At 37.6% G+C, this 14,211-nt stretch overlaps 1 protein-coding gene across 1 annotated transcript; it reads left to right on the top strand.

Annotated features, from left to right (window-relative positions):
* Positions 1-5,325: 5,325 nt before the first annotated feature.
* Positions 5,326-9,387, top strand: LOC136206943 (kinesin-like protein KIN-10B). The gene is made up of 12 exons (XM_065998153.1): positions 5,326-5,709; positions 5,804-5,972; positions 6,456-6,849; positions 6,932-7,137; positions 7,234-7,520; positions 7,637-7,700; positions 8,098-8,182; positions 8,287-8,549; positions 8,626-8,672; positions 8,757-8,841; positions 8,913-8,951; positions 9,048-9,387. The coding sequence occupies exons 1-12, from the start codon at positions 5,483-5,485 to the stop codon at positions 9,138-9,140; spliced, it is 1,959 nt and encodes a 652-aa protein (XP_065854225.1). The 5' UTR covers positions 5,326-5,482; the 3' UTR covers positions 9,141-9,387.
* The last annotated feature ends 4,824 nt before the right edge of the window (positions 9,388-14,211 follow it).

Genomic DNA, 14,211 nt, shown 5'->3' with positions numbered 1-14,211 from the left:
TTTGTATTTTTCAATCAAAATTTTCTCATCACCCTACTTTCCTTAATTATCATCATCGATAGGAAATTAAACCCTTGTTTGGGAGGAGGTTAATGGAAGTAAATAAGAGCAATGGAAGGTTAAATATTAAGTTAACCTTGTTTGGGAGTTATTTTTTTAGAGTAAATGAAGGTTAATGAGGTTAAATGCTTACTCCTCTGACCTCCAAACTCTAACCTCCAAATTGGGGGTTAATGAGAGTAACGTAAAGTTTTTAATTTTTTTTTTGTCTTTGTAGAGTAAATTTAACTTTCTTTCCCCTCTATATTTAAACTCCAAAATGAAGTTGTTGAACGCCTTTTTTGTGTGAATTGGATTGTGTCGAGCGTGCTAGAAAGTTTGTGGAAAACTTATAAAAATTGAAAATCTAACTTCTAGATCAAAAGATTGTGTAAAAGACTTAAAGGACATAAAATAGCCTAAAGTTCGTCAATTATATCCACGGATATCGAGATTAATTGAAGGAAACGGTGCCGAAATTGAAATTGAGAATAAAAAGGAATGCTTGAATAATTGGAATTGAGATTCTGAAATTGAAAGTATTACAGATATAGGAATTGAATTGGAAGAACTTGAAATTTAAAATTGCAAGAAAGTTTGTAGAACTAAAGCAATTGAAAATCGAAAGAGATTGACAAGATTGTTGTATAGAGTTTGCAAAGACTTTTGAGTCATTATTGAGTTTTGTTCCACGTTTTAGTGAGAAAGTTCCAATAAGTAGGTAACTGTCCATCAAGTAAGTTCCACGTTTTAGTGAGAAAGTTCCAATAAGTTCTGTGACTGATCTCATCCATTAACTGTTTTTTGCTGCTGAATTATACTTTTCTGCTGTAAAAAATATGTTGGAAACTGCCCATAAAAAAAGTTCCACGTTTCATTAAGTTCCACGTTTCAGCAAGTAAGTTCCACGTTTTAGTGAGAAAGTTCTATAACTGCTCAGCAAGGAAGTTCCGTAACTGCTTTCCCCCACTATCTCCTATTTTTGCTCCATTACCTCCTAAATATCCCCACTACTCCACTTTCTAACTTCCACGAATTTGTGCAGCTCCACCATTGATCTAATTGGTTAACTACCCAATTTAGCTAGAATAATTAGTAAATTACCATATCAACCCAATACTTCTAATTTTCACACATTTTGACAAAAAAGATACAATTGGCAAAATAATACCAAATCCAAGCCAAATTAAATTGTCTAATTACCTAATTGCCCCAAACTCCATCAATTATTTTAAAATGGGCCAAATTAAGTAGATTAATTACGAAATTGGCCTAAATTAAAATATGGGTGAAACAATTGCCCCCCCCATGTGTTTCGTTAATGAAATTAATAAACACATGTTAATCAAATGCAAAAAAATAGAAAATTAAGTAGCTCAATAGTATTTTTACCATAAAATGGCTCAAACACATATGGCACTTCTTCTTTCTTACCTTCTGCTTCTCTTTCACCTTCAACAATCTCTATTAAATCTCATCAATCTTCAACTTCCCTATCTTTTCTATAGCTCTTTTCTTTTTAGGGAAATAAAAAAACAAAGAAATAAAAACATAGGGCTAACAGAACTAACAGAGAGCTACTATTAGCCCTTTATTTCTTTCTTCCCCAACAACACTTCTAAGTAATCTCCTCAAATAATAAAATATCCATTGGTCTTTGCCTAGTCCAAATGGATACATAATTATAAGCAGAGATGTAAATGAAGTACCTTAGAACCAAAAATATGCACCTCTGTTCAAATGGTTCAAGAATGCCCCCCGAATCGATTAAAGACTTAGGCTTCTTCTTGTTGGGATCTTTCTGCTTCTTTTTAGGGAGATTTTTTATGGGCAATTTCTGTTCAGTTTTTTACACTAGGACTGATACCTCAAGCCTGCTTTCTCCCACGTGGCTTGTGTCTGCATAGTTTGGCTCTTTCTTTGGTAAAGGAGTGGGATATCGTTCCAATAGGGAACTGCTATGAATTTTGTAGCCTCTTTCCTTTGTTGTGGTGGGTTAAGCACCATCACATCTTCCTTCCCCTTTGTAGGAGAAAAAGCCATGTTTGGCTCTGCTTGAACCCTCCTGGTTCCTATTAGAGCCATTGTTATCTGATTCTGTGCAAAACCATCAATGAGCATTTTGGTCATGTTATCCACCGTTTTCTGCATATTGCGCAAAGCGATGAGAATCTCTAAAGAACTCTCCATTGAATCAAATCCTTGTCCTATATTACCAGGTACAAATTCTGCATCCTGAGACACAATAAAACTGGGATTCACCATTGAATCCATAATTGAGTGTTGGCATCGTAATTTAGTCCCACCGAGCGTGCAAACTGTTGAACGCCTTTTTTTGTGTGAATTGGATTGTGCCGGGCGTGCCAGAAAGTTTGTGGAAAACTTAGAAAAATTGAAAATCTAACTTCTAGATCAAAAGATTGTGTAAAAGACTTAAAGGACATAAAAGAGCCTAAAGTTCGTCAATTATATCTACGCATATCAAGATTAATTGAAGGAAACGATGCCGAAATTGAAATTGAGAATAAAAAGGACTGCTTGAATAATTGGAATTGAGATTTTAAAATTGAAAGGATTACAGATATAGGAATTGAATTGGAAGAACTTGAAATTTAAAATTGCAAGAAAGTTTGTAGAACTAGAACAATTGAAAATCAAAAGAGATTGACAAGATTGTTGTAGAGATTTTGCTAAGACTTTTGAGTCATTGTTGAGTTTTGTTTTTTTTTTGGTAGGAATAAGAAAGGAAAAAAAAACAAAGAGCCAGAAAGCCTAGCCTGGGATTAGCCTAGGGAAGCTAACCCCCACCACATCTTCCCTAAGAAGAGAATGAAGATAATCAGGAGGATAAGAAAGGGTAGTGACACCCATCATGCAATCATACCCAACAGTCGCCAAACGATCCGCAACCCGGTTCTGCTCTCTGAAGATATGGCTGAAGTTAATGAAATCAAAGGAAGAGCAAAACCTACTAATTCCTTTGATAAGGTTATGGCTATGTAGACAAATAGCATTTTTTCTGGAAATCATTTCGATAGCCTCAAGGTTGTCAGATTCAACAATCAAATTTTTCAAACCCAGACTCAAGGCGAGTTTAAGGCCAGAAAAGATCCCCATAAAGTTCAGCCAAAAAGGACGAACCTAAACCAATATTCTGAGTAAACCTAGATATCCAGGCACCCCCATCATCCCTCAGAACACCTCCTGCAGCAATCTTACCATCCTTCAAACAAGATCCATCTGTATTCAATTTCACCACTCCTTCCCTATGCCTGCACCAACCAAGGAGGTGAACAACCTTCTTTTGGGTAGACCTTGCAAGAGAATCTCCTTTGAAGCTATCAGTAATATTGACCATTTTTTCCGAGAAGAACTCAATTAAGTTAGGAATAGAAACAATTTTCTTCCTAAAGATTTCTTCATTCCTCCACTTCCAAATCTGGTGACAAACAATAACAAAGAAAATATCACCATGCTCAAGGTTACCCAACAACTTCCCACTAACTCCATCTATAAACCATTCATGATCAGAGCGGGCTAAGAAAGTGGGGAGCAGGTTGTGAGGGAGAACTTTTCTCCACACCTCTTTACTCCTAGCACATTCCCTAAGAGCATGGCAAATAGTTTCCACATGCCATCTGCATCTGCTACAAGCACCTGAGTCCACCAGATGCCATCTATTTCTATCCGAGTTAGTGAGCAGCTTGTCTTTAACACCAAGCCACAGAAAGCTCCTAATACGGTAAAGAATTTTTAAAGCCCAAATGATTTTCCATACTTCAGAGTGAGGACCCGAACCATTAAGGTTGAACGCCTCAAAGGCAGACTTGTAGGAATACGCCCCATTATTTGACAATGCCCAATAATGACTATCCCTATCTTCCTCCCTGTTACTTATCTTAACCCCTTTAATTCTTAGGAGAGTATCCAGGCTTAAAAAGGATTCAAATTTAGACCAAATTCAATCCCCCTCAGAATCCACTACATCCGATCTTCCAATTACGAATATTACTAGGCGGCAGGGATCTACACACCTCTAATAAAGATTTGCCTCCAATCTAGATATCATTCCAGAAGCTGATGGACTTCCCATTCCCCACCTCCCAACCTATCCCAGAGCAGAACTCTGAAAACACAGAACTGAGGCCTTTCCAAAGAAAAGAACAATTGACCACTCTCTCATTGGGGCCCCCAAAAATCTTATCTTTCCTATATTTACCACAAAGAAGACGAACCCAAAGAGAAGAGGGGAGTTGCCACATTCTCCACAGAAGCTTCATTAATAAAACTTTGTTATTGTCTTTGGCTTGTCTAATCCCAATGCCTCCCATGCTCTTGGGCTGGCAAACCTCCCATTGTTGAGTTTTGTTGATTGTTGATTAAGTTGGCTTCTTATCCCTACTGCCAAAACTTGTATTTATACTGTAAATATAAGTAAGTAACTGTCCATCAAGTAAGTTCCACGTTTTAGTGGGAAAATTCCAATAAGTTCCGTAACTGCTCTCATCCACTAACTGTTTTTGCTGCTGAATATACTTTTCTGGTGTAAAATTATGTTGGAAACTGCCCATCAAGAAAATTCCACGTTTCAGCAAGTAAGTTCCACGTTTTAGTGAGAAAGTTATGTAACTGCTCAACAAGGAAGTTTCATAACTGCTTTCCCCCACTATCTCCTATTTTTGCTCCACTACCTCCCCACTATCTCCACTACTCCACTTTCTAACTTCCACGAATTTGTACAGCTTCACCATTGATTTAATTGGTTAATTACTCAATTTAGTCAGAATAATTGATAAAATATCAGCCCAATACTTTTAATTTCTTACACATTTTGATAAAAAAAAAGGACACAATTGACAAAATAATACCAAATTCAAGCCAAATTAAATGGTCTAATTATCTAATTGCCTCCAAACTCCATCAATTATTTTAATTTGGGCCAAATTAAATAGATTAATTACGAAATTGGCCTAAATTAAAATATGAGTGAAACAGAAATTAAACATTTAACCTCATTTACATTCTATAAAACCCCAAACAAGGTTAATTTTTAACTTTTGTTTTCATCAATTGCCTCCCCTTTTCTATTACTTTATTTAACTCTCGCCTCCATTAACCTACAAACTCCGGTTACGGAAAAAAAGAAAAAAAAAAGATTTTTTTTTTTTTTTAATTAGAGAAGAGCGCATCACCTAAATGATTAGGAGCAGTTAGGTGGGTTCCCCAAAAGCCCAACGGCTACATTATGGATATGAAAATTCAAAATTGAAAAACATACAAATAAGGCAAACTTTCTGGTTCTAATCTTTTAACACCCAACCCTAGCTCTCCACTAACGGTCAATTCGTTTGTTCGATTTCTGAATTTCATCTTCTTCTTCTCCTCTAACATCGTAATTTCTCAGCAAATCGCCCTCTCTTCTTTCAGTCTACTTCATCTTACAATGGAGATGAAAACCAGTTCATTGACTACGCCTAGATCTGTCAAATCTCGCGCTGCTGAAAACGGCAATTTTATCTCTAAAGTAAGAGTGATTGTAAGGGTACGCCCTTTCCTCCCTCGAGAAATTGCAGCAAAAAATGGCACTTCGACTTCGTGCATATCTGTTGTTGATCGAGATTCCGAGTCTAAAGAGGAAGTTACTGTTCATCTCAAAGATCCTGACACCAGGTGAGTAGTTATATCTGCTTTTTTTTAAGGCTTCTAGGTTTCAAGTGTTTTGATCTTGATCGTCGCTCGTTCTTGTTCATATTATTTGGTGTAGCCGAAATGAGTGCTATCTGTTGGACTCCTTCTTTGGCCAGGATGGCAACAATGTGAGTCAGATTTTCGAGGGCGAAGTAAGGCCCTTAATTCCAGGTATTTTCCAGGGCTATAACGCTACGGTGTTTGCTTATGGAGCTACTGGAAGTGGAAAGACGTATACCATGCAGGTGTGACGATCAAACTGCTGATTCATTTTTTTGTTTTATTTGGTTGTCAATAATTAGGGCAGAACAATATTATATGAGATTGAGCTTTATGTTTGTTTTCTGTCAGTTTGGTTCCTCATGAAGTTGAATTGATTCTGTATCCTTAATTCTATGGGATTGTTGTGTTTACACTCGTCAGTTTTTTTCTTGTAGAATTTATTTATAGTACTGTATTCTTAAAGTCTGAGGAACTCTTTATACTCGAGTCAGAATTGGATAAACTTGTTAAGCTTAAAAATATATACGCAGACCTTGTAAGGAATTTTACTATTAATGTGAAAGGTGCCAAACAGGAGATTCTGACTAAATTCCTTCATGATTTCCTTTGAGAATACAATGAATTACATATAGTTGGTTCTGAACAATGTTGGTTGATCACTTCGATTTTAAGTGGGATTTACCATTACAACTTCTAACGCTGTTAGGATATTGTTGATTTGGCAGGGTACTGATAAATTGCCAGGATTGATGCCACTAGCCATGTCCACAATTCTGTCAATGTGTCAGAGAACAGGAAGTAAAGCAGAGATTTCATATTTTGAAGTATACATGGACAGGTGTTATGATCTTCTAGAACTCAAATCAAAAGAAATTGCAATTCTCGATGATAAAGAAGGGCAAACTCACCTCAGAGGATTATCTAGAGTCACAGTTAATTCAACGCCTGAATTTCAAGAGGTGTTTACTCGTGGAATTCAGAGGCGGAAAATTGCACATACAGGTCTCAATGATGTTTCAAGTAGAAGTCATGGGGTCCTAGTGATTTCTGTCTCCACTCCTTGCCCTGATGGTTCAGGGGCATCTTTTATTGGGAAACTAAACCTCATAGACTTAGCAGGTCATTACTCTACCTACCTCAAATTGAATTATTTGAGTAAAACTCGTCTTCTGTTTCTTATTTGTATTTGAATATTAATCAGGTAATGAAGATAACAGGAGGACCTGCAACGATGGGATACGCCTGCAAGAGAGTGCCAAAATTAACCAGTCCTTGTTTGCATTATCAAATGTGATTTATGCACTGAACAACAACAAAATCCGAGTACCTTATCGAGAGAGCAAGTTGACTCGTATCTTGCAGGATTCTCTTGGAGGAACCAGTCGTTCTTTGATGGTTGCTTGTTTGGTAAAGATATTTAGTTGTGCTTCGAGCATTTTTCAGCAAAATTCCCAGAATGTAAATTTAGTTGATTCTTTTTTCTTTTCTTTTCTAATATGGTAGAATCCTGGAGAGTACCAAGAATCTGTTCATACTGTCAGCTTGGCAGCTAGGTCACGCCACATTTCCAATACTTCAGCTCAAAAACTAGAGTCTTCAAAGACTAAAGTCGACATGGAAGTAAAATTGCAAGCTTGGCTTGAATCAAAAGGAAAAACAAAGAGTGCGCAGAAGATAGGGGGACTTGTTTCTCCTCAATTACCTGTGAGTTCTACAAAGAAACCTAATTATCAAAACCAAATTAAAGCAAAGATCAACAGCCACTGGGCTCCTTCAAACGCTAAAGAGAGGTAGAGAATAGTTTTTTTTTTTCTTTTTTCAGAACATAAGAAATAAGATGATAATTCTGTTTATGTAGTTTTTTCTTTCTTTAAAATAAATAAATATATGCATTACATTTATACAGGACAAAATCTGTACCTTTCAGAAATCTATCCGATATTGAAGCTTTAAATGATCCTTTGTTGGAGGTAAGTGCTTTTTATCTTATGTCTTCTTAATGATTATTACCTCTAGCACTGCTAGCTAGTGTTTTGTTATTATGATTACTATAGAAGTGTTGTTAATATAGTGGATGTAGAATCTACAGTTTTCCAGTTGCAATTTCAAAAATAGGTTTCTTGAAATTTTTGGTGTTGTTAATGTGTTACTAGCTAGGGACAATAGAAGTGTTGTTGTTAATATAGTGGATGTAGAATCTACGGTTTGCCAGTTGCAATTTCAAAAATAGGTTTCTTGAAATTTTTGGTGTTGTTAATGTGTTAGAATACAGCTTATCTTGGGAAAGCAATCCAATTGTACATTTAACCAAAGAAATAAGTCATGAGTGTTAATTATGAAATTTACAAATCTAAATTTTAACTTCAGAGCCTGAAGTTGGCTGAGGAGAATAGAGAAGAGATAAGCGTTGATTCTGCAGAATCTGTCTTAGAACCAACTACCAAGTTACCAGGTATCACGAACTTAGTTGAGAGCTGCTGGTTTATTTTATGCCAACGATGAGATGATATTAATGGATCTTTCGTACTTCTCAAACTTTTCAATTGACGGTTGCAGATAAGACCTTAGAGGAGCAGATACATACACCCATCAGGGAAAAGAAAAATAGAACAGGAACTCCGAGAAAAGTTCTTTCCCCAGTCAGCTCAAATATAAAGCAGTTTCCTCGCGAAGATGAATTGTCCGCGGAACCGAAATTGAAAGGTTTCCTTGAGCCAAAGACTCCAATCACACCTTATACTGCAACCTATGCTAATGAGCTGTTCACACCAGCAAGCACACCATTGGACAAATTTGCTGCAACGAGTGCTACTTTAAAGGTAAGTAAGAAAATTATACATATTATTGTACAAGCTTTTGAATTGCAGTCCTGATTTGTTAAACTTTGGTGTGCAGGGCTCTCTCATACAGGAGTATATTGATTTCCTCAATATAGCCAGCAGGTAAATAATATAATGTTTTAAGCTTTCCAGATATTCCTTTGGCATCCTTGGATAGAAACTGAAACTTTTAGTTGGGTTCTGCAGAGAGGAACTACTAGAAATCAAGGGAATCGGAACGAAGATGGCAGATTACATAATTGAACTCAGAGAAACAAGCCCCTTAAAATCGGTGAGTATGGGAATGGATTTAATTAAGTTGATGTTTTGAAACAATACTGAAAAAGCTTCCCATTATTACAGCTGTCTGATTTGGAGAAGCTGGGACTTTCATCCAAGCAGGTAAAGGACCATTCAATCATGTTAATTTTTTTTTCTAATTTTTGCAACATGAAGTTGAAATGTGAACTAAATGTAGTAAACAAAATCCAAATTTAGGTTCAGAACATGTTCAGCAAAGCTGCAAGAGGTTTATTTGATAGACAAGAAGAGTCTCCAGCTAATTGTTCCAATGATTTGCTAGTTGAGTAACCGGTTATACATAAATTAGACAGTAGGATACTTCATCCTGCAACTCAGCATCTCATATTTTATCAAATGCACATCAATTGATATGCAATTATTGTAATCAATGCATGCCTTTAAACACATTCCCTTTATTTTGTGTGATATTATTTTATGTGTAATGTACTGTTGAACCCTTATTTTTATGGGATATGATTTTGTATAATTGTTTTTTCTTGGGATAAATTGCATTACCGATTTCACTTTCTTTCAATAGTCGTTCTGAGTCGTATAAAAACTCATTGAAATATTGATGTGACATGGAAGGCAATTGAATATTATAAAAACCGTTCCTAAAAACTGGACTACTTGGACCAGACTCCTGGCAGTTCCCAATTCGACTGGTTGAACCGGCCGATCGGGTTCAGCCTTTGACATTGTTGGAACATTGCTGTGGCCCTGAAGGGGTGAGTTGGTGTTGCTATAATTTGGCTCGCCCGTTCCAAGTTGGGACAACGATTACACCTTCCATTTTCATCAAGTGGAAGGATTACGGGCCATTGCTACACAGCCCATATGGCCTAATGAACCTAGCCACTTGGACCATCATTTTTTTTAATCGTTTTCAATTTATATTCTTTTCTTTTTTTGATGAATGTTTTGAATCTATTAATATTAAATTTCGATTTAATATATTAATTAATAAATCATTATTTGTTGTTTCATCAACACTTAAATTTATACAATCAACTTAAATTTTAATGTACTTTTTTTTAAAGGGTTTATCTACTGTTTCATCAACACTTAAATTCATACAATTAACTTAAATTTTAATGTACTTTTATTTATTTGAAAGGTCTATCTAATACTTTAATGTTAAGGGGGTGTTTGGTAGCTGCTTTTCGACCTCCTGTTTGTCTTTTCACTTTGAAAATGAGAGTTTAAGGTGTTTGGTTAGACACCTCCTGTTTGCCTTTTGTATCCGAAAAGTAGTTTTTTATAAAAGCAGGGAATCCCTGCTTTTTGGAACAACAACCTTTTCAAACAGCAAATCGTAACAGGAATCAGCAAACAGCAACAGCAAACAGCAGATAAAACAAACGGACCCTAAGCCATCAGAGAATGAGGAAGACTTGGAGGGGATTTTATCAGACTCAGATATGGAGGATGAGGAGCAAGGTGATCCTTTGTGTCCTGTGATTCGTTTGTCCTCGGCTGACAAACAGCAACAGCAAACAGCAGATAAAACAAACGGACCCTAAGCCATCAGAGAATGAGGAAGACTTGGAGGGGATTTTATCAGACTCAGATATGGAGGATGAGGAGCAAGATGATCCTTTGTGTCCTGTGATTCGTTTGTCCTCGGCTGACAAACGATCCCTTCGCTCTAAATGGAAATTGTCCTTAATAGTAACGGTCCTAGGTAAAAAAATTGGATTTAGTTACTTTGCTCAGAGAATCTGGTCTCAGTGGGCTAAGAAAGGAAAAATCAGTATCACTGATTTGGAGAATGACTACTATGTGATTAAGTTTACACATGCTGAGGATTATGAAGCGGTCATTAATGGGGGCCCCTACATTATCTCCAATCATGTTCTTGCCATAAGACCTTGGGTCCCTAACTTTAATCCTAGGGATTGCTCGGTTAATAGGATTTTGACTTGGGTAAGATTCCCGGGTCTCCCGATTGAGTATTACAATGAAATATTTCTAAAGAAAATCGCTAGGCTTGTTGGAAAAGTCCACCATGTGGATAAAACCACTATTGGAGCTGAAAGAGGCAAATTTGCTAGAGTATGTATTGATATCGACCTAGCGAAACCCTTTTTGTCTAAATTCTGTCTTCAACATACAATCTACTATATTGAGTATGAAGGGATCCATAATATCTGTTATGAATGTGGGATGTTTGGTCATACTTATGAGGGTTGCCCTAAAAGGAAAAAGGTAACTGTGGAGTTAGGGGAAACTGTCAAGGCTAGGGAGGAGGATATCCATGAGGATGTGAGGAATTTCGGCCCTTGGATGGTGGCAAAGCATTCTGGGAGACGAAGGACTCACGCTCATGTGGCATATAATCTCCCTCTTGACATTATGAATGAGCAGATCCTGATCCAGAATGATTATGGAAAGAAGGAGAATTCCAACCCTAAGGAAGATGTGGCTACTGACATCCCTTTGGAGGTATGTTCTGGATCTAGATTTGGGGTTCTTCTTGTGGATGGAGATCAAGACCCTGGTCCTATCGATGATCAATCAGAGTTGGAAATGCCGGACTTAGAACCTGCAGATCCTGTAGAAAATAATGTGGAGACTGACAACCCTCTGTTTGAGTCCAAAGAAGAGTCCCAGAATTGTGCTCAGGTTCAATTTCCTCAAGGTTCAGAGTTGAATAAAGAGGTTAGTTTTTCTAAACTCAGTATTGAGGCTAGAAATGGGAAAACCATGAGGGTCAATAAGATGAATATGAAGAAACTCAAGGGTAGTCATAAGAATAGCCAAAATTCTTATAGTTTCTTAGAGAAAAGGGGGTCTGCAGGTACCTCTTCTAGGCTATTAGGAGCCCCAAATAAATACCTTGTTTAGTTTGGCTGGGCTTGTGTTTGCTGTCCTCATTGATGGATTTGTTTGTATGGAATGTTAGAGGAGCGGCAAACAAGGCGACCCGTATCCATGTTAAGGATTTGATTAAGCAGTTCAACCCGTCTTGTTTTGCTTTACTAGAAACTAAGATCAGTGGAGCTAAAGCAGATGAGGTGGTTAAATTATTTAAAAGCTGGAAGTGTGTGAGGTCTGAGGCTACTGGCCGAGCTGGTGGTATTTGGCTTTTTTGGAAGCCTAATCTGGTTCAGTTTGATATAGTAAAGATGGATAAACAATTTATTCATAGTAAAGTTACTTACCCTGGGAATAAATCCCTCTTTATCACTATTGTGTATGCTGATCCTATTCTGGCTAATCGTAATCGTCTTTGGGAGGTTTTGTTTTCTTTAAGTACGAATATAGTGGAGGCCTGGTTTGTTGCCGGAGATTTTAACGATATTGCTATCATGAGTGATCAAAGAGGGGGAGGGAATCACTATATTAATAGGTGTCTTAATCATAAGAAGAATATGGATTTGTGTGGTTTAACACACCTTGGTGCCGCTGGTCACAAGTTTACTTCGAAGCGTAATAGACCTTTGTTCGTTTGGACAAAGTCTATGCTAATATTGTTGCTCAGAGCAGGTTTCCTGAGGCGGCTGTGTTGAACCTCCCCTTCCGTTATTCTTATCATTGTCATATCATTGTCAGGCTGGTGAGAGCCCCTCGTCCTAGAGGGGAAAGACCTTTTAGGTATCTTGTGGCTTGGGAATCTCACCCTGAGTTTAAGAACTTTGTCCATGATAATTGGAAACCCCATTCTAATGTTTTAATGGCTGTAGAGGGTTTTAGAAGTAATGTGGTGAGCTGGAACAGGAACATCTTTGGCCATATTATCAGGAGGAAGTAGAAAATTCTGAGTAGGATGGAAGGCATTCAACGTATCTTGGAGGTCAGGTTTGACCATAGTTTGAGTTGTCTCCTTAGATCCCTCCAGAATGAGTTGGAAGTCGTGCTTAAACAAGAGGAATTACTTTGGTTTTAGAAATCAAGAAAAGCCTGGATTAGAGATGGCGATCGTAATACAAGGTACTTCCATCTTTCTACTATAATCAGAAGGCAGAGAAATCGGATTGATGCTATCAAAGATCCTAATGGCAATTGGGTTTATAAGGATGATGATATCCATCTATTGGCCCTCAATTTCTACAAGGAGTTATTTAAAGAAGACCCGGTGGACTTGGATGGAGCTCTGTCTAGGTCTACCTTTCCGAAGGTTGGTGAGGATAAGATTATTGAAGCTTTTCACCCTATTGATCAGGAAGAGATTGGCCAGGCGGTTTTTAGCATAGGAGCTACTAAAGCTCTGGGGATTGATGGGCTCCCGGCCGGCTTTTATCATAAGCATTGGGATACTGTTAAAGAGGGAGTCTACAATTTTATAAAAGGGGTTTTTGATGGGTCGGAGGATATTAGCTTGTGAATAAAACTCTTCTGGTCCTGATTCCTAAAGTGGAGAAGCCTTCCTCTTTCTTACAGATGAGACCTATTAGTCTGTGTAATGTGATTTATAAGGTGGTTACCAAAATCGTGGCTAATAGACTTAGGTGTATTCTCCCTGAGATTATTAGCCAGAATCAAGGCAGTTTTGTCCCGGGGAGACAGATGATGGACAATATTGTTATCGCTCAAGAGATGGTTCATTCGATGAAAGTCAAAAAGGGAAAGCATGGTATTGTGGCTCTGAAACTGGATCTTGAAAAAGCTTATGATCGGATTAACTGAAGTTTTCTACTTGATTGTCTGGAGAGAGCTGGGATCCCGGATAATTGGAGGAATTTAATTGAGGCTTGTATTTCTTCTCCTGTCTTCCAAGTTTTGATTAATGGGGATTTGTCTGAAGAGTTTACTCCTTCTCAGGGTATCCGCCAAGGGGACCCTATGAGCCCTTTCCTTTTTGTTATTGCGATGGAGAGGCTAACTCATCTTATCCAAGATGATGTTAGTACTGGGAAGCTTCATCCGGTGTCCATTAATAAATTTTGTCCCCCGGTCACTCATTTATTCTTTGCTGACGATGTGATGATCTTTGTTGAGGGGAGTGAGGAGAAAATTGGCGTGATTATGGACATCCTTACTAACTTTTGTTCTACTTCTGGTCAAAAGCTTAACATCCATAAATCTAGGATGTTGTGCTCTAATAATATGGATCAAAGGGTCTGTAAGAAGATGAGTGAGATCTCTGGTATTCCTCTAACCAAGGCTTTTGGTAACTATCTAGGGGTTCCTCTCCATAGTGATAGAGTTTCGAAAGCTTCCTTTAAAGAGATCTTCGATAAAACCAATAATAAGTGTGCTAATTGGAAGGCTAATTCCCTTTCTCTTGCGGCGCGTCTTACCTTGATCCAATCGGTGAACTGTGCGGCTCCCAATCACTTAATGCAAGCTTGTAAGCTGCCGGAGCCTGTTCTTAATGGCCTTGATAAAATTAATCGTTGGTTCCTGTGGGGAAACT

This window comes from Euphorbia lathyris, chromosome 9 (assembly GCF_963576675.1).
Source record: "Euphorbia lathyris chromosome 9, ddEupLath1.1, whole genome shotgun sequence".
Taxonomy (NCBI): domain Eukaryota; kingdom Viridiplantae; phylum Streptophyta; class Magnoliopsida; order Malpighiales; family Euphorbiaceae; genus Euphorbia; species Euphorbia lathyris.
Note: the sequence above shows the minus strand (reverse complement) of the source record. Positions and strands in the feature narration are given on the sequence as shown.

Coding starts and splice junctions, on each gene's coding strand:
- LOC136206943 (XM_065998153.1), top strand. CDS start 5,483: ATGGAGATGAAAACCAGTTCATTGACTACGCCTAGATCTGTCAAATCT. Junction 5,710..5,803: donor CTCAAAGATCCTGACACCAG/GTGAGTAGTTAT, acceptor TATTTGGTGTAG/CCGAAATGAGTGCTATCTGT. Junction 6,850..6,931: donor AAACCTCATAGACTTAGCAG/GTCATTACTCTA, acceptor AATATTAATCAG/GTAATGAAGATAACAGGAGG.